Genomic DNA, 21332 nt, shown 5'->3' on the forward strand with positions numbered 1-21332 from the left:
GACTTGTCAATTGTGATAAGTTCCTCATCTACCTCTCACCTCGTGGTTTAGGAACCATTGATGATAGTTGTCTGTAGATCTATTATTTCAGGGTAAGATGGAAAATAGAGATTTTATGGCTCTTTTTTCCTGTTGCATTTATTAGTTGTGATTTTCTGTAGAGAAAACTTTACAGAGAACTTTCTTTCACTAACTATTAATATTTGATTACTTTGAAATACAGTTTGTACAGGAATGTCAGGATAAATACGGAATTCTTTACCTTTATTTAGCAAATTTAAGAGTTATGAGTTGACACCCTAATAATCTCTGAAGAGATTTCTTTTGGGTGGAGAAAAGTGAAGGCGGTTCATCATTTCGAACCCATGTATTTTTTGCATCGTTATTAAGGTGTCATTGAGGGAGAATAGACTGTTCTTATATAAAGTCTACAATTTGATAAGTCTGGGTGTCTGTATTTGTCCATGTAACCATTGGCACAGTGAAGATAACACATCCATTCCCTCAAACCTTGTGGATCTCCCTGCCCTTTCCCCTTCCGTCCCCAGGCAATGACTTTCTGTCAGTATAGATTGGTTTGCATTTTCTATAATGTTTTCTAAGTGAAATCATGAAGTATGTACTAGTTTTTACTGGCTTCTTTTATACAGCATAATTATTTTGAGATTCATCCATGCTGTTGAGTTATCGATAGTTCATTCCTTTTATTTATTCTATTTAGTTTATTTATTTAGTAGTTCGGAGAAGGCAATGGCAAGCCACTCCAGTACTCTTGCCTGGAAAATCCCATGGATGGAGCAGCCTGGTAGGCTGCAGTCCGTGGGGTCGCTAAGGGTCGGACATGACTGAGCGACTTCACTTTCACTTTTTACTTTCACACATTGGAGAAGGAAATGGCAACCCACTCCAGTGTTCTTGCCTGGAGAATCCCAGGGACTGGGGAGCCTGGTGGGCTACCGTCTATGGGGTCACACAGAGTCGGACACGACTAAAGTGACTTAGCAGCAGCAGCAGCAGCAGCAGCATTTAGTAGTTATGGCTGTGGTGGGTCTTTATTGCTGTGCTCTGCGGCATGTCGGATCTTCCCGGATCAGGGGTCAAACCCTGTCTCCTGCACTGGCAGGAAGATTCCTTACCACTGAGCCACCAGGGAAGCCTAGTTCATTCTTTTCGTTATTGAGTAATATTCCAAGTGTAAGTAGATCACAACTTGTTATCTATTCACTTGTTAATGTTCATTTTATTTCCAGTTTTTGGCTATTGCAAATAATGCTGCTATAAAAATTCATATGCAAGTTATTGTGAGGTCGTGTGCTTGTCTCTATCTTGGCTAAATGCCTAGGAATGAAATAGTTGGATGGAATGGTAGGTGAGGATTTAACTGTTTAACAAACTGTTTATATTTCCTTGTTGATTTACGATTTTACATTCATTTTTCATTTTTTATGTGCTTTTACATTTTTTACATCCTATGTTTATATTTTCTTATAAGATATATTTGTTGTGTACTTGACAGTACTCGACACCTTTACACAATACCATTACAGTCATTATTCTTTTTGATGTTCGGTTGTCCCCATCTTTGGTGAATGAGAGCCTTTCAATATCACCTATATCCTTTGGACAAGATCCCAATAATCTTTCTGTTTTTATATAGAACAAATCAGGCTCCTCTTATTCTCTTCTCTTTTATCCTTACCTCAGACCTGGAATTAGGCATTTCTCCAAGGAACCTGATTCTTTTTAGTGAGAAATGTTATTAATATTTAGTTAGAGACAATAGTCTGGGCAGAATTGTATTCATTGGGTTGTCACTGCTTTAAAGCATTTTCAGTTCTAGGGAAAAAGTATTTTTTAAGAAAGATAAAAATAATTCATGATAATATCTTGAATTTCTTAAATTGAAAAAAGAGGATTTTGAGTAACTATTTAGATTTACTATTTGAATTTTTTAAATTAAGTGAAACAAAGATGAATATTTTTAATGACAAAGAAGGTAGACATCATAAACCATTAGACACCTAACAACAAAGAAACAAGGCAAAAATCAGAAGAAATATAAGGGAAAGAAAAAATATATAATCATAGTGAGACATGTTAACATTTTTCTGAGAATATTTTATCAAGTGCATAAAAAATAAGAATAGGAACATCTTGAATGATGTCATTAATAATTAAATATAATAGATTTATATTATATTAATTTATATTATTTCTACATCCTATACAAATATATTTAAAATTTTATATCTCATATTTCATTATTAGATGTCCATAGGACATTTAGAAAAGCTGGCAAAAAAATAAATGTTGCTAAATTTCAAACAGTAAAATTCTTTTTTGTGTGATTCTGTTACACATATACACATATATTACTTTTGAAATTATTTTCCATTATAGGTTATTACAAGATATTGACTATAGTTACCTGTGCTATACAGTAACCTTTGTTGCTTGTTACATATCTGTTTTTTCAGATGAGAATAATAGCATTTTATTCATACTAAGTCAAACAAGTGGAATCAAAATGTCTTAAATTTTTTAGTTAGGCAAAAATTTATAAGTTTTCTAAAATATATATGTTATTCATATTATATATATAAAGGTATACAGGAACTTTTCTGCTATGCTTGATAAAGGCTTGAGAAAGAATATCAAAAAAAAAAAAGGAGAGGTGAAGACATTAGAAAACAAACTAAATAAAATGGGAGCACTGAATATGAAATAGAAAAGTGAAACAAACTAGATAAAAATAAAAGTTCCTCTTATAATCCAGTTGTTTTTAAATATGGCTGCTTATTAGAAACATATCTGGAACTCTGGTGAAAAAAAAGCAATACCTGGACATTTGTATTTTTCAAAAAATTCCAAGATAATTCTGGTATGCATATGAATTTGAAAAAGTATTCCAGTATCTTCTATTAAATGGTAGTTTTGGTGATAAAGAATTCTGTTATTTTTCTGTTGACCAATCATGATACAATGGTATTGTGAGTAATCACAGTAGTGAAAGATGTTTATTTTCATAATCAATAGCTTGACAAAAAAATAAAAGACAATTACAATTGCAAGCCTTAATGGCAACATGATTAACCTAACAATATAACACAATTACATACAATTTGGGGGATCAAGCAGAGTGATGTGGTACATGAAAATGCATACATCCACCTGTTTTCATTTGCTCAGCCTGTCTATGTCTTTTGATTAGGGCATTTAATCCATTTACATTTAAGGTAATTATCCATCTATGTGATCCTATTACCATTTTCTTAATTGTTTTGGGTTTATTTTCTCTTGTTTCCTGCTTAGAGAAGTTCCTTTAGCATTTGTTGTAAAGCTGGTTTGGTGGTGCTAAATTCTCTTAACTTTTGCTTGTCTAGAAAGCATTTGATTTCTCCATCAAATCTGAAGGAGATTCTTACTTCATAAAGTATTCTTGGTTTAGGTTCTTCCCTTTCGTCACTTTTAATATATCATGCCATTCTCTTGCTTGTAGAGTTTCTGTTGAGAAATCAGCTTATAGCTTGATGGGAGTTCCCTTCCTTTTCCCTTCTTGCTTTTAATATTTTTTAGGGTTTCTCTGGTGGCTCAGATATGAAGGATCCGCCTGCAATGTGGGAGACCAGGGTTCGATCCCTGGGTTGGGAAGATCCCCTGGAGGAGGGCATGGCAACCCATTCCAGTATTCTTGCCTGGAGAATCCCCTTGGTCAGAGGAGCCTCACTGGCTACAGTCCATGGGGTAGCAAAGAGTTGAACACGACTGAGCGACTAAGCACAGCTCTGTCTTTAATTGTTTGTAAGTTTGATTATTATGTTTCTCAGTGTGTTCCTTCTTGGGTTTATCCTGCCTGAGACTGTCTGTGCTTCCTGGACTTGGTTGACTATTTCCTTTCCCATGTTAGGGAAGTTTTCAGCTATTATCTCTTCAAATATTTTCTCAGGTCCTTTCTCTCTTCTCCTTCTGGGACCCCTACAATGCAAATGTTAGTGTGTTTATTGTTGTTGCAGAGGTCTCTTAGGCTGTCTTCATTTCTTTTCATTCTTTTTTCTATATTCTGTTCTGTAGCAGTGGTTTTCACCATTCTGTCCCCCAGGTCATTTATCTGTTCTTGAAAGTGAAAGTTGAAATCACCCAGTTGTGTCCAGCTCTTTGCGACACCATGGACTTTACAGTCCATGGAATTCTCCAGGCCAGAATACTGGAGTGGGTAGCCTTTCTTTTCTCTAGGGGATCTTCCCAACCCAGGGATTGAACCCAGGTCCTCCTGCATTGCAGGCAGATTCTTTACCAGCTGAGCCATAAAGGAAGCCCAAGAATACTGGAGTGGGTAGCCTATCCCTTCTCCAGCAGATCTCTCCAACCCAGGAATCGAACTGGGATCTCCTGCATTGAAGGTGGATTCTTCACCAACTGAGCTATCAGGGAAGCCCTATCCCTTCTCCTGTCCCAGTTATTCTGCTATGGATTCCTTCTAGTGTATTATTTATCTCTGTTTGTTTGTTCTTTAGTTCTTCTGAGTCTTTGGTAAACATTTCTTGCATCTTCTCAATCTTTGTCTTGAATGATCTTCACTATCATTTTTCTGAATTCTTTTTCTGGAAGGTTGCCTATCTTCACTTCATTTAGTTGTTTTTCTGGGGTTTTATCTTGTCCCTTCATTTGGGACAAAACTTTCTGCTTTTTCGTGGTGGTTATGTTTCTGTAATGTGATTTTTGTTTTAGTCGCTGTGGGACTCTGGTTCTTCTTACTTCTGTCTGGCTTCTGATGGAGGAGGCTAAAAGGCTTATGTAAGCTTCCTTGGGGGAGGGATTGGTGGTAGGAGAAACTGGATCTTGCTTTGGTGAGCAGGGCCTTGCTCAGTAAAGCTTTGACCCAATTTTCTGCTGGTGGGTGGGATTATGCTCCCTCCCTAGTATTTTTTTGGCCTAAGGTGACCCAACCCTCTAGGTCTATGGTTGGGTGCTGGCGACCTCCAAGAGGGTATACCCCAAGGAGAACCTTCCAGGCTGGCTGCCCCCATCCCTGTGGTGAGCCCCTCCCGACCCATACCTCCTCCACAGGAGACCCTCCAACACTAGCTCCTTTCCTTTGAGTCTTGGTATGTGGAAAATTTTGTTTGTGCCCTCTAAGACTGGAGTCTCTTGTTTCCCCCAGTCTTGTGAAAGTCTTGTAATCCAATCCTGCTGGCCTTCAAGGTTAGATTCCCTGGGTAATCTGGGAATTGGCAGTCTCTTTGTTGGATCCCCAGGCTGGGAAGCCTGACATGGGGTTCACAACAGTGGGAGAACTTCTTTGGTGTTATTGTTCTCCAGTGTGTGGGTCATCTACCGAGAGGGTATGGGATTTGATCATCATGATTGTGCCCCTCCTACCATCTCGCTGTGGCTTCTTGTCTTTGAATGTGGGGTATCTTTTTTGGTAGGTTCCAGTGTCCTGTTGATAGTTACTCAACAGCTGGTTGTGATTTTGGTGCCCTCACAAGAGGAGATGAACACACGTCCTTCTACTCTGCCATCTTGAACCAGAAATATTTGCGTTTTTGTTCATATGCTATATTTTGGTTCCTAACAACATTTTATAATAAATAATTCACTTTTTAATAGTTTCAGAAATAACAAAGACTAATGTAACTACCAGTAAAACTACTGAATACAGTAGCTTTTTGTGTGTGTGTATATGTGTTTTTCGTTTTTGGCCACACTGCATGGGTTATGGGATCTCAGTTCCCCAACCAGGGATCAAACTCCGGCCTTTGGCATTAAGAGTGCAGAATCCTAACCACTGGATCGCCAGGGAATTCCCATGTATTTGCTTTAACCTTATGATATATTCCATTAGAGATATATAATCAAAATACTGTGTTTTAAAATTACCTGAGGGACTTCCCTGGTGGTGCTTCCAGCGCAGGGGGTGTGGGTGTGACCCCTGGTGGGGGAGCTAAGATCCCTCATGCCTCACAGCCCAAAAACCAAAATATAAAACAGAAGCAATGTTGTAACAAATTCAATAAAGACTTAAAAAATGATCCACATTAAAAAAAATCTTAAAAAAATAAAATTACTTGAAGTCATTCTTTGTATGGTTGGGTACCAACTTGACATAGAGAGGAGTTCATTTCTTTAGGACAGATATTTTAGAGCAATTTTAGGTGTAAACAGTAGTACTTAGAGGAAGGAACAGAGATTTCCCGTATACCCCCTGCTCTCAACACACACAGAGCCTCCCCCCTTATTGACATCTGCCAACCAGAATGGTATATTTATTATGATAGATGAACTCACATTGACACATCGTAATCACAGAAAATTCATACTTTACACTGAGGTTCACCCTTGGTGGGACATTCTATAGGTTTGGACAGATGTATAATGACATACATTCACTCTTATAGTGTCATACAGTGTATTTTCACTGCCCTAAAACTCCTCTGTGCTCCACTTACTCCTCCTCCTCCCTGCCCAACCCCTGGCAACCACTGGTCTTTCACTGTTCCGTAGTTTTTCCTTTTCCATAATGATTCCATCTCTTTAGATTGCCTTCTGTCACTTAATAATATGCATTTAAGAGTACTCCATGTCTTTTTATGACTCTGTGGCTCATTTCTTTTTAGTGCTGAAAAATATTTCATTGTCTGGATGTACCACAGTTTATCCATTTAATAGTTACAGCATCTTGGTTGTTTGTTTCCAAATTTGGGCAATTATGAATAAAGCTTCTATAAATGTCCATGTGTGAACTTTAACTTTTAAATTCCTTTGAGTGTATATAAAGGAGCATGATTGCTGGATCATATGGTAAGAGTATGTTCAGTTTTGGAAGAAACCGCAGAACTGTCTTCCACAGTGACTTACCATTTTACATTAGTGCTAGCAGTGAATGAGAGTTCCTGCCGGTCTGTGTCCTTGTCAGCATTTGGATTAGTAATTAATGAAAGTCGCTCATTCGTGTCTGACTCTTTGTAATGCCATGGACAGTAGCTTGCTAGGCCTCTCTGTCCATGGAATTCCCTGCATTTGGTGTTGTCGGCAATTTGGATTTTGGTCATTCTAATAGGTGTGTAGTGGAATCTCACTGTTGTTCTAATTTCCATTTCCCTGATAACATATGATGTAGAGCTTATAAGACATACGCTTGTTTGACATTTGTGTGTCGTCTTTCATAAGGTATCTGTGAAGGTCTTTGGCCCATTTTTTAATTGGGTTGTTTGTCTTCTTATGGTTGAGTTTTAACAGTTCTTTGTATATTTTGGATAACAGTCTTATCAGATGTGTCTTTTTGCAGATATATTCTAGTCTATGAGTGGTCTTATTCTCTTGACATTGTCTTTCACAGAGCAGATTTTGAAACTTTAATGAAGTCCAGTGTAGCTGTTATTTCTTTCATGAATTGTGCCTTTGGTATTGTATCTAAAATCTAATTGCTGTACCCAGTGTCACCTAGGTTTTCTCTTATGCTATCTTCTAATTTTATAGCAGTTTGTTTTAAATTTTTACATCTTTTTAATTTAGTTTTTAAACTATGTAAAATTACACAGTTCCAAAGTTAAAACTATAAAACAAAGTATGTTATATGTACGTATGTTTGTATTGTTCCTACTCCATTTTTTACACAAAATGTAACATACCATAAACACTTTCCACATTGCCTTTTTCTTTTAAAAGTATATCCTGGAGATCACTTCATAGATGAATATAAGGAGATGCTTCTTATTCCTTTTGCACCTGTAAAATACTCAATATATTTTATAGAGGCGTCATAGTTTATATAGCCAGTTCTCTATTAATCAGTTCAGTTCAGTCACTCGGTCGTGTCTGACTCTTTGCGACCCCATGGACTGCAGCACGCCAGGCTTCCCTGACTATCACCAACTCCTGGAGCTTATTCAGATTCACATCCATTGAGTTGGTGATGCCATCCAGCCGTCTCATTCTCTGTCATCCCCTTCTTCTCCTGCCTTCAATCTTTCCCAGCATCAGGGTCTTTCCCAATGAGTCAGTTCTTTGCATCAGGTGGCCAAAGTACTGGAGTTCCAGCTTCAACATCAGTCCTTCCAATGAACACTCAGGACTGATCTCCTTTAAGATGAACTGGTTGGATCTCCTTGCAGTACAAGGAACTCTCAAGAGTCTTCTCCACCACCACAGTTCAAAAGCATCAATTCTTTGGCGTTCAGCTTTCTTTATAGTCCAACTCTCACATCCATACATGACTGTTGGAAAAACCATAGCCTTGACTAGACGGATCTTTGTTGGCAAAGTAATGTCTCTGCTTTTTAATGTGCTATCTAGGTTGGTCATAACTTTCCTTCCAAGGAGTAAGTGTCTTTTAATTTCATAGCTGCAGTCACCATCTGCAGTGATTTTGGAGCCCAAGAAAATAAAGTCTGTCACTGTTTTCACTGTTTTCCCATCTATTTGCCGTGTGGTGATGGACTGGATGCCATGATCTTTGTTTTCTGAATGTTGATCTTTAAGCCAACCTTTTCACTCTCCTCTTTCACTTTCATCAAGAGGCTCTTTAGTTCTTCTTCACTTTCTGCCGTAAAGGTGGTGTCATCTGCATATCTGCGGTTATTGATATTTCTCCCAGCAATCTTGATTCCAGCTTGTGCTTCATCCAATCATGTTTCTCATAATGTACTCTGCATATAAGTTAAATAAGCGCGGTAACAATATACAGCCTTGACGAACTCCTTTTCCTATTTGGAACCAGTCTGTTGATCCATGTCCAGTTCTAACTGTTGCTTCCTGACCTGCATACAGGTTTCTCAAGAGGCAGGTCAGGTAGTCTGTAATTCCCATCTTTTTCAGAATTTTCCAGTTTGTTGTGATATACACAGTCAAAGGCTTTGGCACAGTCAATAAAGCAGAAGCAGATGTTTTTCTGGAACTCTCTTGCTTTTTCGATGATACAGTGGATGTTGGCAATTTGATCTCTGGTTTCTCAGCCTTTTCTAAAACCAGCTTGAACATATATGGAAGTTCACGGTTCACGTATTGCTGAAGCCTAGCTTGGAGAATTTTGAGCATTACTTTACTAGTGTGTGAGATGAATGCAATTGTGCGGTAGTTTGAGCATTCTTTGGCATTGCCTTTCTTTGGGATTTGAAAGAAAACCAACTTTTTCCAGTCATGTGGCCACTGCTGAGTTATCCAAATTTGCTGGCATATTGAGTGCAGCGCTTTCACAGCATCATCTTTCAGGATTTGAAATAGCTCAACTGGAATTCCATCACCTCCACTAGCTTTGTTCATCATGATGCTTCCTAAGGCCCACTTGACTTCACATTCCAGGATGTCTGGCTCTACATGAGTGATCACACCATTGTGGTTATCTGGGTCATTGAAATCTTTTTTTGTATAGTTTTTATGTGTATTCTTGCCACCTCCTCTTAATATCTTCTGCTTCTGTTAGGTCCATACTGTTTCTGTCCTTTATTGAGCCCATCTTTGCATGAAATGTTCCCTTGGTATCTCTAATTTTCTTGAAGAGATCTCTGGTCTTTCCCATTCTGTTGTATTCCTCTATTTCTTTGCATTGATCTCTGAGGAAGGCTTTCTTATCTCTTCTTGCTGTTCTTTGGAACTCTGCATTCAAATGGATATATCTTTCCTTTTCTCCTTTGCTTTTCGCTTCTCTTCTTTTCACGGCTATTTGTAAGGCCTCCCCAGATAGCCATTTTGCTTTTTTGCATTTCTTTTTTTGGGGATTGTCTTGATCCCTGTCTCCTGTACAGTGTCATGAACCTCCATCCATAGTTCATCAGGCACTCTGTCTATCAGATCTAGTTCCTTAAATCTATTTCTCACTTCCACTGTATAATCATAAGGGATTTGATTTAGGTCATACACAATTGGACTCATCTCACACACTAGTAAAGTCATGCTCAAGATCCTCCAAGCCAGGCTTCAGCAATATGTGAACTGTGAACTTCCAGATGTTCAAGCAGGTTTTAGAAAAGGCAGAGGCACCAGAGACCAAATTGTCAACATCCGCTGTATCATGGAGAAAGCAAGAGAGTTCCAGAAAAACATCTATTTCTGCTTCATTGACTATGCCAAAGCCTTTGACTGTGTGGATCACAATCAACTGTAGAAAATTCTGAAAGAGATGGGAATACCAGACCACCTGACCTGCCTCTTGAGAAACCTGTATTCAGGTTAGGAAGCAATAGTTAGAACTTGACATGGAACAACAGACTGGTTCCAAATAGGAAAAGGAGTACGTCAAGGTTGTATATTGTCACCCTGCTTATTTAACTTCTATGCAGAGTACATCATGAGGAACGCTGGGCTGGAAGAAGCACAAGCTGGAATCAAGATTGCTGGGAGAAATATCAATAACCTCAGATATGCAGATGACACCACCCTTATAGCAGAAAGTGAAGAGGAACTAAAAAGCTTCTTGATGAAAGTTTAAGAGGAGAGTGAAAAGGTTGGCTTGAAGCTCAACATTCAGAAAACAAAGATCATGGCATCTGGTCCCATCACTTCATGGGAAATAGATGGGGAAACAGTGGAAACAGTGTCAGACTTTGTTTTTTTGGGCTCCAAAATCACTCCGGATGGTGATTGCAGCCAGGAAATTAAAAGACGCTTACTCCTTGGAAGGAAAGTTATGACCAACCTAGATAGTATATTAAAAAGCAGAGACATTACTTTGCCAACAAAGGTCCGTCTAGTCTAGTCAAGGCTATGGTTTTTCCCGTGGTCATGTATGGATGTGAGAGTTGGACTGTGAAGAAAGCTGATTGCCGAAGAATTGATGCTTTTGAACTGTGGTGCTGGAGAAGACTCTTCAGAGTCCCTTGGACTGCAAGGAGATCTCACCAGTCCATTCTAAAGGAGATCGATCCTGGGTGTTCACTGGAAGGACTGATGCTAAAGCTCAAACTCCAATACTTTGGCCACCTCATGCGAAGAGTTGACTCACTGGAAAAGACTCTGATGCTGGGAAGGATTGGGGGCAGGAGGCGAAGGGGACGACAGAGAATGAGATGGCTGGATGGCATCACCGACTTGATGGACATGAGTTTGAGTGAACTCCGGGAGTTGGTGATGGACAGGGAGGCCTGGCGTGCTGTGATTCATGGGGTCGCAAAGAGTCGGTCACAACTGAGCGCCTGAACTGAACTGAACTGAACGGTCTAGTAGTTTTCCCTACTTTCTTCAATTTAAGTCTGAATTTGGCAATAACGAATTGATGATCTGAGCCACAGTCAGCTTCAGGTCTTGTTTTTGCTGACTGTATAGAGCTTCTCCATCTTTGGCTGCAAAGAATATAATCAATATGATTTCAGTGTTGGCCATCTGGTGATATCCATGTATAGAGTCTTCTCTTGTGTTGTTGGAAGAGGGTGTTTGCTATGACCAGTGTGTTCTCTTGGCAAAACTCAATAGTTTTTGGCTTGCTTCATTCTGTACTCCAAGGCCAAATTTGCCTGTTTTTCCAGATGTTTCTTGACTTCCTACTTTTGCATTCCAGTCCCCTATAATGAAAAAGACATCTTTTTTGGGTGTTAGTTCTAAAAGGTCTTGTAGGTCTTCATAGAACCATTTAACTTCAGCTTCTTCAGTGTTCCTGGTTGGGGCATAGGCTTGGATTACCATGATATTGAGTGGTTTGCCTTGGAAACGAACAGAGATCATTCTGTCATTTTTGAGATTGCATCCAAGTATTGCATTTCAAACTCTTGTTGACTGTGATGGCTACTCCATTCTAAAGGATTCTTGCCCACAGTAGTAGATATAATGGTCATCTGAGTTAAATGCACCCATTCCAGTCCATTTTAGTTCACTAATTCCTAAAATGTTGACGTTCACTCTTGCCATCTCCTGTTTGACCACTTCCAATTTGCCTTGATTCATGGACCTAACATTCCAGGTTCCTATGCAGTATTGCTCTTTACAGCATCAGCCCTTGCTTCTATCACCAGTCCTGTTCACAGCTGAGTGTTGTTTTTGCTTTGGCTCCGTCTCTTCATTCTTTCTGGAGTTATTTCTCCACTGATCTCCAGTAGCATATTGGATACCCACCGACTTGGGGAGTTCATCTTTCAGTGTTCTATCTTTTTGCCTTTCCATACTGTTTTTAGCCTTCAGTTCAGTTCAGTTGCTCAGTCGTGTCCGACTCTTTGCAACCCCATGAACCGTAAATGTACTTTCTGCATTTATTCTGATCATTTTGTATAGATGGAATAGTACATTATGTGGTCATTTGAGATTGGTGTCTTTCTCTTACCATAATGTTTTCAAGGTTCAGCTATGTTGTAGCATGTATCAGTACTTTATTCCTTTTATGGCTGAACAACATTCTATTGTTTAGATATACCACACTTATCCATTCATCAGTTGATAGACATTTGGTTTGTTTCCACTTTTTTTTGCTAACATATTTTGGAATATACTCCTGAGAGAGGGACTGCTAGGTCAAAGGAAAAATGCATTTGATAGACATTGCTAAATTTCCCTTTGTAAGGATTTTATAGTTTTGTGTAACCACCAGCAATGTTTTGAGTTCTTGTTTTCTGGAAACCTTTTGTTGTTATTGTTCAATCACTCAGTCGTGTCCGACTCTTTGTGACCCCATGGACCGCAGCACACCAGGCTTCCCTGTCCTTCACCATCTCCTGGAGTTTGCTCAAACTCATGTCCATTGAGTTGGTGATGCCATCCAACCATCTCATCCTCTGTCGTCCCTTTCTCCTCCTGTCCTCAATCTTTCCTAGCACTAGGGTCTTTTCCAATGAGTTGGTTCTTCCCATCAGGTGGCCAAAGTATTGGAGCTTCAGCTTCAGCCTCAGTCCCTCCAATGAATATTCAGGATTGATGTCATTTAGGATTAGCTTTTTTGATATCCTTGCAGTCCAAGAGTCTTCTCCAACACCACAGTTGGAAAGCATCAGTTCTTTGGCGCTCAGCTTTCTTTATGGTCCAACTCTTACATCTGTACGTGACTACTGGAAAAACTGTAGCTTTGACTAAATAGACCTTTGTTGGCAAAGTGATGTCTCTGCTTTTTAATACTCTGTCTAGGTTTGTCATAGCTTTTTTCCAAGGAGCAAGTGTCTTTTAATTTCATGGTTGTACCCACCATCCGCAGGGATTTTGGAGTCCAAGAAAATAAAGTCTCTCACTGTTTCCATTTTCTCCGCATCTCTTTACCTTGAAGTGATGAAACCAGATGCCATGATCTTAGTTTTTTGAATGTTGACTTTTGAGCCAGTTATTTCACTGTCTTCTTTCACCTTCATCAGGAGGCTTTTTAGTTCGATTTCGCTTTCTGCCATAAGGGTGGTGTCATCTGCATATCTGAGGTTGTTGATATTTCTCCCAGCAATCTTGATTCCGGCTTGTGCTTTATCCAGCCTGGCATTTTGCATGATGTAATCTGCATAGAAGTTAAATAAGCAGGGTGACAATATGCAGCCTTGAGGTACTCCTTTCCCAATTTTGAACCAGTCTGTTCTGCTGTTCTATGTCTGCTTCTTACTGTCGCTTCCTGACCTGCATACAGGTTTCTCAGGAGGCAAGTAAGGTAGTCTGGTATTCCCATCTCTCTAAGAATTTTCCAGTTTGTTGTGATCCACACAGTTAAAGGCTTTAGTATCAATGAAGCAGAAATACATGTTTTTCTGGAGCTTTCTTGAAAGGTCCAGGAACCTTACTAATGGACAGTATTGTCAAACTTTAGGATTTTTGACTAATCTAAAGATGACACATGGTATTTCTGTGTGGTTTTTTTGCCAAGTATATTGAGGTACATGTACAGGGAAGCCTGGCGTGCTGTAGACCAAGAGTTGGATTCGACTGAGCGACTGAACTGAACTGATTGAGGTACATAAATCATAAATGTGTAGCTTAGTAATTCTTTACAGTTAACACATCAAAAATAGACCACCTTCAGAATCCCAAAAGCCTCCTGTGCCCTGCCTATTCATTCCCACCCTCAAGGATAACTTTATCCTCATTTTTAATACCATACATTAGTTTCCCTATTTTTAAATTTATATAAATGTAATCATATAATACATTGTCATTTGTATCTACATACTTTTAGCTCAGCATGATGTTTTTGAAAGTCATCCATGTGGTTACATGTAATTGTTTTTCATTAATCCTTATTACTATATGATATTCCATTACATGCCACAATTATCTATTCTGTTGTAGATGGACATTTGGTTTGTTTCTACTTTCTGGCTGTTTTGCATAATGTTGCTACATGGGACTGTCCTTTTTTGTGAGTGTGGTGATTAATACATGACTTTATGTATTTGTCAAAACCTTGTATGTGTATCCTGCAAAGAATTATCTTTTCTAATCGTAAGTTAAAAATTTAATTTTTAACTAAAGAAAAAAGAATAGTAATGCTGTCAACATTCTTGTACACACTTCTTGGTGAACATATGAACACATTTCTGATTTGTATGTATCTACAGTAGAGTTGCAGGGTCATAGGCTGTGCATATGTTCTGCTTTAGTTCATACTGCTGAACAGTTTTCCAAAGAACTCGCACCAGTTTTGCCCCAGCAGTACATAAGCGTTCCATTTGTTAGCACTTGGTATTGTCTTTCTTTTTATTCTAACCACCTAATAGTTGTGTCACATTTTGATTTTAGTTTGCATTTTTTCATGAGTTGTTAGACTTTCAAATATCTTCTTTCATAAAGCATTGATGTTTTCTCCCATTTATTTTGGGGGTTACTTGTGTTTTTCTCTTTAATTTGTAGAAGTTATTTTTATATTCTGGAAACAAGTCCTTAGTTACATACATGTATTACACATATCTTCTCCTACTGTAGGTTTGTTGTCACTCCTAATGTTATTTTTTTTATTGATCAGTCATTATTAATTCTACTGTGGTCCTATATATCTTTATTTCCCTTTATGGTTAGTGCTTTTTGTGTTTTATTTAAGGAATCTTTTCCTATCTCAAGGCATGAAGATATTCTCCTATGTTTTCTTCTAGCTTTATCATTTGACCTTTCACATTTAGATCTACAGTCAATCTTGAAACTGGTTTTTTGTTTGTTTGATGTAAGATGAAGGTCAACATTATTTTTTCTTTTTATGGGTAGCCTCAAACTGACCATGCACCGTTATTGAATTTTCCCTACTTCACTGTCATTTTTGTCCTGAATCAAATGATTCTCAGTGCAGTTTTCATATGAGTGAGCTGGAACATCTTTTTATATTTAATGTCTATTTGCATTTATTTTTCTGTGAACTGTCCCTACTTTGTCCCATTGGCTGTGGGTCTTTTTCTTTTCAGTTTTGTGAAACTCTTTATACATTAGAGATATTAGCCCTTTGTGATATAAATTGCAAAGATGTGTGTGTGTGTATATGTGTATATATTCAGTTTATAATTCCCAGACCTTTTTATCTGTTACAATGAGAACTGTGTCACCTGCATGTCAAGAATGTCTGTGTTTTCCATGTCTAGAAGGACTTTAAGGATGGCCTTCATTTCTCTACCTGCTGTTTTGGCCTCTCTATGATGTAAGCTGTGCTCTCTGGGGTGTATTTGACAGGCAGAGGTGGGTCTGTTCTTGACTCGATTTCACAGGGTTAAACCTCATGCTCACCTGGCTGTACTTCTTTCCTCTTTCACCGCTTTTACAGAGCATGTTCTGTCTTTGAAGACGTTATTGAAACCGACTGTTTCCTTTCTGCAGTGATAATATCTCTCCTCACAGACAATAAAATATTTATTCAGGTAGTTTGTGGACTTGGAAAATATTTTTTTCAACTTATTCTTTCTAACCATAAGGAGATTGTTTCCAGGTCAATTCTTTCTTTTATTCCATGCTTAAAAAAGAAAAAGCTCATCAGAAAGAGTACTGCATCATCATAAAAATTTTAGAAATTAAAAAAATATAAAGCAGAAGTGGGAGGAGAGAACTTTAAAAAAAGCATCCACAGTTCTAGCATCTAAAGACAGGCATTATTAAAAGTCTTAAGTCTTCAATTTTAAAGAGTATGCATAGGGAATTCCCTGGTGGTCCAGTGGTTAGGACTCACCATTTTAACTGCCTGGGCCTGGGTTCAAACCCCTTGTTAGGAAACTAGGATCCTGCAAGGCATAGCACAACCAAAAAAGAAAAAAGAGTATGCTAATGCCAAAATCTCACATGATCTTGAATATTGATCTACCTTGTTTGTCGTAGTGAGTATGGTTTTGCTGAGAAGGTGGTGGAGGGGATGTTCATCATCGTCAACTCCATCACCATCAAGATTCACTCCAAGGCCTTCCATGCTTCTTTTGAACTGTGGCAGCTCCAGGGCTATAGTGTCAACCCCAGTTGGCAGCAGAGTGACCTCCGCCTCACCCGCATCACTGACCCACACCGAGGAGAGGTGACAGCCCACCATTGCAGGGGGGAGAATGGGAGGGTTCAAAGGATTCATTCTTTTAAAATTTTTATTTATTTTAATTGGGGAATAATTGTTCTACAATATGTGTTGGTTTCTGCCATACATCACTGTGAATCAGCCAGAGGTATACACATGTCCCCTCCCTTTACCTCCCTCCCACCTTCCACTCCATCCCACCCTTCTCGGTGGTCACAGTTTGAGCTCCCTGTGTCATAAAACAAATTCCCAATGACTATATTCCTGTCTTGGGTCAAAGGCTTCCCCATTCTTGGGAACCCAAGAATCCCTTCTGTCTAGTGTTACTTTTCCTCAGTTAAGAATTTGTGATCTGCCAGAAAGAAAAACACCAATACAATATACTAACGCATATATATGGAATTTAGAAAGATGCAAATGATAACCCTGTATACGAGACAACAAAAGAGACACAGATGTATAGAACAGTCTTTGGGACTCTGTGGGAGAGGGTGAGGGTGGGATGATTTGGGAGAATGGCATTGAAACATGTATATTATCATATGTGAAACAAATCACCAGTTCAGGTTCGATGCATATTACAGGATGCTCGGGGCTGGTATGCGGGGATAACCCAGAGGGAGGATAAGGGGAGGAAGGAGGTGGGAGGGGGGTTCGGGAAGGGGAACTCATGTACACCCAGGGCAGATTCATGTCAATGTATGGCAAAACCAACCAATATAATATTGTAAAATAATTAGCCTCCAATTAAAAAAAATAAATAAAAAAAAAAAAGAATTTGTGATCCACTGTCTTCTGTGAGTAGGATCCCAGCTAAGAATGGTGGGAGTCTCTGCCTTGCTAGTCTTTTCCCCTTGGACTTCCTGCCTCTTGATTAATTTCATCCACAATATTAAGGGATATTTACTTTTTTTCCTTCTAGGTTTTAACATTTAAGGAAATAACTTGGCAAACACTTCGAATTGAGGCAGATGCTACAGACAATGGTGATCAGGACCCAGTCACCACTCCATTGAGGCTGATTACCAACCAAGGCAGGATCCAGATAGCCCTCAAGAGAAGAGTAAGTGTGTTCTCTGTCCTCACGAAAACGTCCATCTTTTGTTCTCCCAGACAGCTCTGGAGTTGGTGTTTCCTCCTTTTTGTGTGTTATTGGCCCCTGAAACGACGTATGAAAGGGGAGGACCTGCAGTTCATTGTTGCACTGAATCTACTATTGAGGGAACATGTGTACTTCCATCATTTTAATTTTGCAAATAGCAATTTTTACCTGTATATGGGGACATAGGCAGTTGATTATTACTGCTTTTTGTTAATCACAGAAAACTTTTGTAGTTTGGTAAGAAGTTGACTCCAAAGTACTTGATATTTTCCTTTCTTGTAATTGAGGATTGAAAAGCCATCTTTGAAATTGTTTGGGCAGTACTTACTGTAAGGAGTTGGGATGGTACCAGATGTGGAAGCCTGTGTTCTCTGTGACCCCTCCAGACCAAAGATTGCAATGTGATCGCCTCCAAGCTGATGTTCCTGTTGGATGACCTGCTCTGGGTGCTAACGGACTCGCAGCTCAAGGCTATGATGAAATATGCAGAGTCACTGAGTGAGGCCATGGAGAAGGCCGCCCAGCAGAGAAAGAGCCTGGCCCCTGAACCTGTACAGGTTAGAGGTGAAACAGAGACCCTCAGTGGTGGTGGGGAGATGGCAGGCCAGACCTAATGCACACCAGCATAGGTGGAGCCTAAATTTTGTTCCGCTTATTTGGGAGAATGTGTCACTCACTTCTGTGTGTGCATAGGCTCTGCCAGTGCCTTTATCCAGTTACTCTGTTCATTTGGTGCCTCTAGTGTGTTAGGTACCCACTCCAGTGTTCTTGCCTGGAGAATCCCAGGGACAGGGGAGCCTGGTGGGCTGCCGTCTATGGGGTCGCACAGAGTCAGACGCGACTGAAGCGACTTAGCAGCAGCAGCAGTGTGTTAGGTGTACAGTGCTGGCCACTGGAAAGCCTTTTGTTCCTGACCCTGGAACTCTTTGTGTCTTAAAATATGGACCCTAAACAGGTTATTACTATATGATGTGATAAGTGCTATAATAGAGGTAAAAACTGTGCCACGAGAGCACAAAGAAGAGGGATCCTGGGCTGAAAGAGGGCACTTCGGGAAGACTTCCTGAAGGAGGTGTTTTAGCATCAGTCAGATAAGTTCTGGGTAGGAGGGAAGCTTAGAAAGCAGTTAAAATGTCAGAACAGGACTCTGACAGTTACTAGATTAATTATAATTTGGCTTCTTTGGATTGTTTAGAGGGGACAGACCTATGTGAGCTATCAGACGTACCGTTATGAGGGGCATCACTGTACCTTAGGAAAGACTTAATGGGCTAGAAGTAAAAAGATGTGTGTTTATTTATATGAATGTAATACCATATGTAATTGTTATCATTATCACATAGAAAAGCAAATGAAGTTCAACCACATAAAGAAAAAAGTGTAAAATTCTTCAAGGCTATAAAAATGAAAACTTAGGAAATATTACTGTTCAGTGTATGATAAAGTGTATATGATTAAAAAGAATGATTATGAGAGGGAAGGGACATCTTATCACATTGTGGTTTTCTTCAGGCTAAACTAAAGCTTAAAGAAAGCCAGCAAGGAAGCTGTCTAGGTCTGGACTTCTTGTTTTTCTCTGTCACACATAGATCACTCCACCTGCTCCCAGCGCCCAGCAGTCCTGGGCCCAGGCGTTTGGTGGCAGCCAGGGCAGCAGCAGTAGCAGCAGCAGCCGCCTCAGCCAGTACTTTGAGAAATTTGATGTGAAAGAGTCCTCCTACCATCTGCTCATCTCGCGCCTGGACCTGCACGTTTGTGATGATAGCCAGTCCCGAGAGCCAGGTATCCCGCGAGGCCCGAGCCTGGGTGGGTGGTCCATCACTGGCTGCAGCTCTGGGGGATGGAAGGCTCTTTTCAAGACTCTGTTGGGGTATCTTATTGGCTTCCCACACCACAGCCTTCCTCAGTCTCAGTGCTCCTGGGGCGTCTCTCTGTTACTGCTTGTCAGCCTTTAGGGTACAACAGAACCACCTGTGGGACAGTAAAATACAGGGGCTGGGCCTCTTCCCAGACCTCACTAAATCGGAATCCTTAGGGACAGAGCCCAAGCAGTGTATACTTTTTTTCCTCCCTAGTGGGCATTGCTGACCACTGTTATAAGCTTTCCAGAGGGTAAATTCAACTATTGGAAACCTCAGAATTTTCAGATCTTTGAGTCAATTTATATATAAATGTGTTCTTCCCAAGCAGAGAGGTTACAGTGTGTTCTTATCATACTTTTTCATTCATTAGAGCAATTGTTATTAAATATACATACACATTTATTCAGAATGAAAAGTAATTGATTCATTTCTTTCCTGTATAAGTCTTAGGGAAATCACTTCACCTCTCTGAGTTTCTTCATTTGTGAACTTGAATTAAATCATTTCTTACTCACAGGTTGTTATCAGGCTTGAATGAGTTAATATACTGAACTTGGGGGACCTTAATCATAGGCCAGTGTTTGGATTATTATTTCTCTGCTGCTGGTTCCTTCAATTCTCTTTGCTCTCCCTCGGCTCCCCTTTGCTGCCAGCTCTGGGTTTAGATGCCGTCGTGTGGTAGCGTGTTCTCTTGCTGCCTTATTGTCTCTGGAGGTTGTGTTTGCCTCTTAATGAGACTTAGAGTCATCTTCCTTGGGGGAGCCTACCTTTTATTCCTGGGTCACCAAGCTCCATTGCCTCTTGCTTTGCTCTGCCTTGGTGTTGAAAGGACTTAGCCTCTCTGCACTCCCAAGATGACAGAGCTGGAAGGAGCAGTGACAGGGTAAAGATGGCTTCTGCCACTCACTGGTTTGCTACCCACTCATTTTGAAAGTTCTTTGCTAAACCAGTTATTATTTTGTTCGGTTATTTCTTCTAAGTGTTACTATGAAGACTTTGGAGTTTTGTTTTGTCATTAAAAATACATGTGGAGAGTTTCATCCTCTTGCTAGATGAGGGTGTAGAGCCCTGTCTTCATCACGTAGCAGGGTTCTGTAATCCACACTAAGATGTGAATGGCTAGCCCTCCCTGAAGCCCCCATTTATTTATGAAGCTGAATTAATCTACTCGGTGGATTTTAGGGGCATTTTCGATGAGACAGAGGGAAAACGCCCATCCAATCATACCCAGGTGTGGCATATGACTGTGTGAAAGGCCAAGGTACACAAGGAGTTCTTGTGACTTTGATTCTTCCCCTTGGATTTGGGAAGAAAGGTGAAGGAAGAACTCTGTATTATAGGAAGGACTCCAAGATTGTCTGCAGTTGTCCTGGTCAATATGGCAGCCACTAGCCACTAATGGGCACTTGAAATATGGGCTGATCCAAATTGAGTGAAGTTTTGTTTTGTTTTGCCATGCCATACAGCGTGTGGCATCTTAGTTCTCCAACCAAGGATCAAACCCATGCCCCCTGCACTGGAAACATGGAGTCTTAACCACTGGACCACCAGGGAAGTCCTGCTGATCCAAACCCCACAAGTGTAACATACCTGTGGGATTTTGAAGACACAGTACAAAAAAAGACTCAGAATACCTTGATAATTATTTTCTTATTGATTGCATGTTAAATAATAATATTTGGAGTATATTGGTTTAAATTGTAATAATAAAATTAATTTTACTTTTTGAAAGAAAACCTTTTTTAATGTAGCTACTAGAAAATTTTAAAGTATTTATGTGGCTTATGTTACATTTCTATTGGATAACATTGCTCTAGAACTGTCTGTCCAATATGGTAGCAAATAGAGAGAGACATGTGGCTATTTAAATTAAAATCAAAATTAAATAAAGTTAAAAATCCAGTTCCTCATTTGCATCAGTCACATTACAAGTAATCTGTGGACCCTAGATGGGGTCTCAAAGAGTCGGACACGACTGAGCGACTGAACTGACTGATTGACCATA

The 21332-nt window shown here is 39.6% G+C and overlaps 1 protein-coding gene across 3 annotated transcripts in view; it reads left to right on the top strand.

Annotated features, from left to right (window-relative positions):
* BLTP3A (bridge-like lipid transfer protein family member 3A) overlaps positions 1-21332 on the top strand; it is a 77285-nt gene that overhangs the window by 26981 nt on the left and 28972 nt on the right. For all 3 annotated transcript variants that reach the window (XR_016036094.1, XM_055407055.2, XM_055407056.2), the window contains 4 exons: positions 16180-16369; positions 17286-17426; positions 17852-18022; positions 19055-19247. Coding sequence is in view for 2 of the 3 variants with exons in the window: in XM_055407055.2 (XP_055263030.2) it covers positions 16180-16369; positions 17286-17426; positions 17852-18022; positions 19055-19247 (695 nt within the window). In the remaining variant the exon portion in view is untranslated. The remainder of the gene's footprint in view (positions 1-16179; positions 16370-17285; positions 17427-17851; positions 18023-19054; positions 19248-21332) is intronic.

Source organism: Moschus berezovskii, chromosome 23 (assembly GCF_049115385.1).
Source record: "Moschus berezovskii isolate FMDL1 chromosome 23, NW_MosBer_1.0, whole genome shotgun sequence".
Taxonomy (NCBI): Eukaryota; Metazoa; Chordata; class Mammalia; order Artiodactyla; family Moschidae; genus Moschus; species Moschus berezovskii.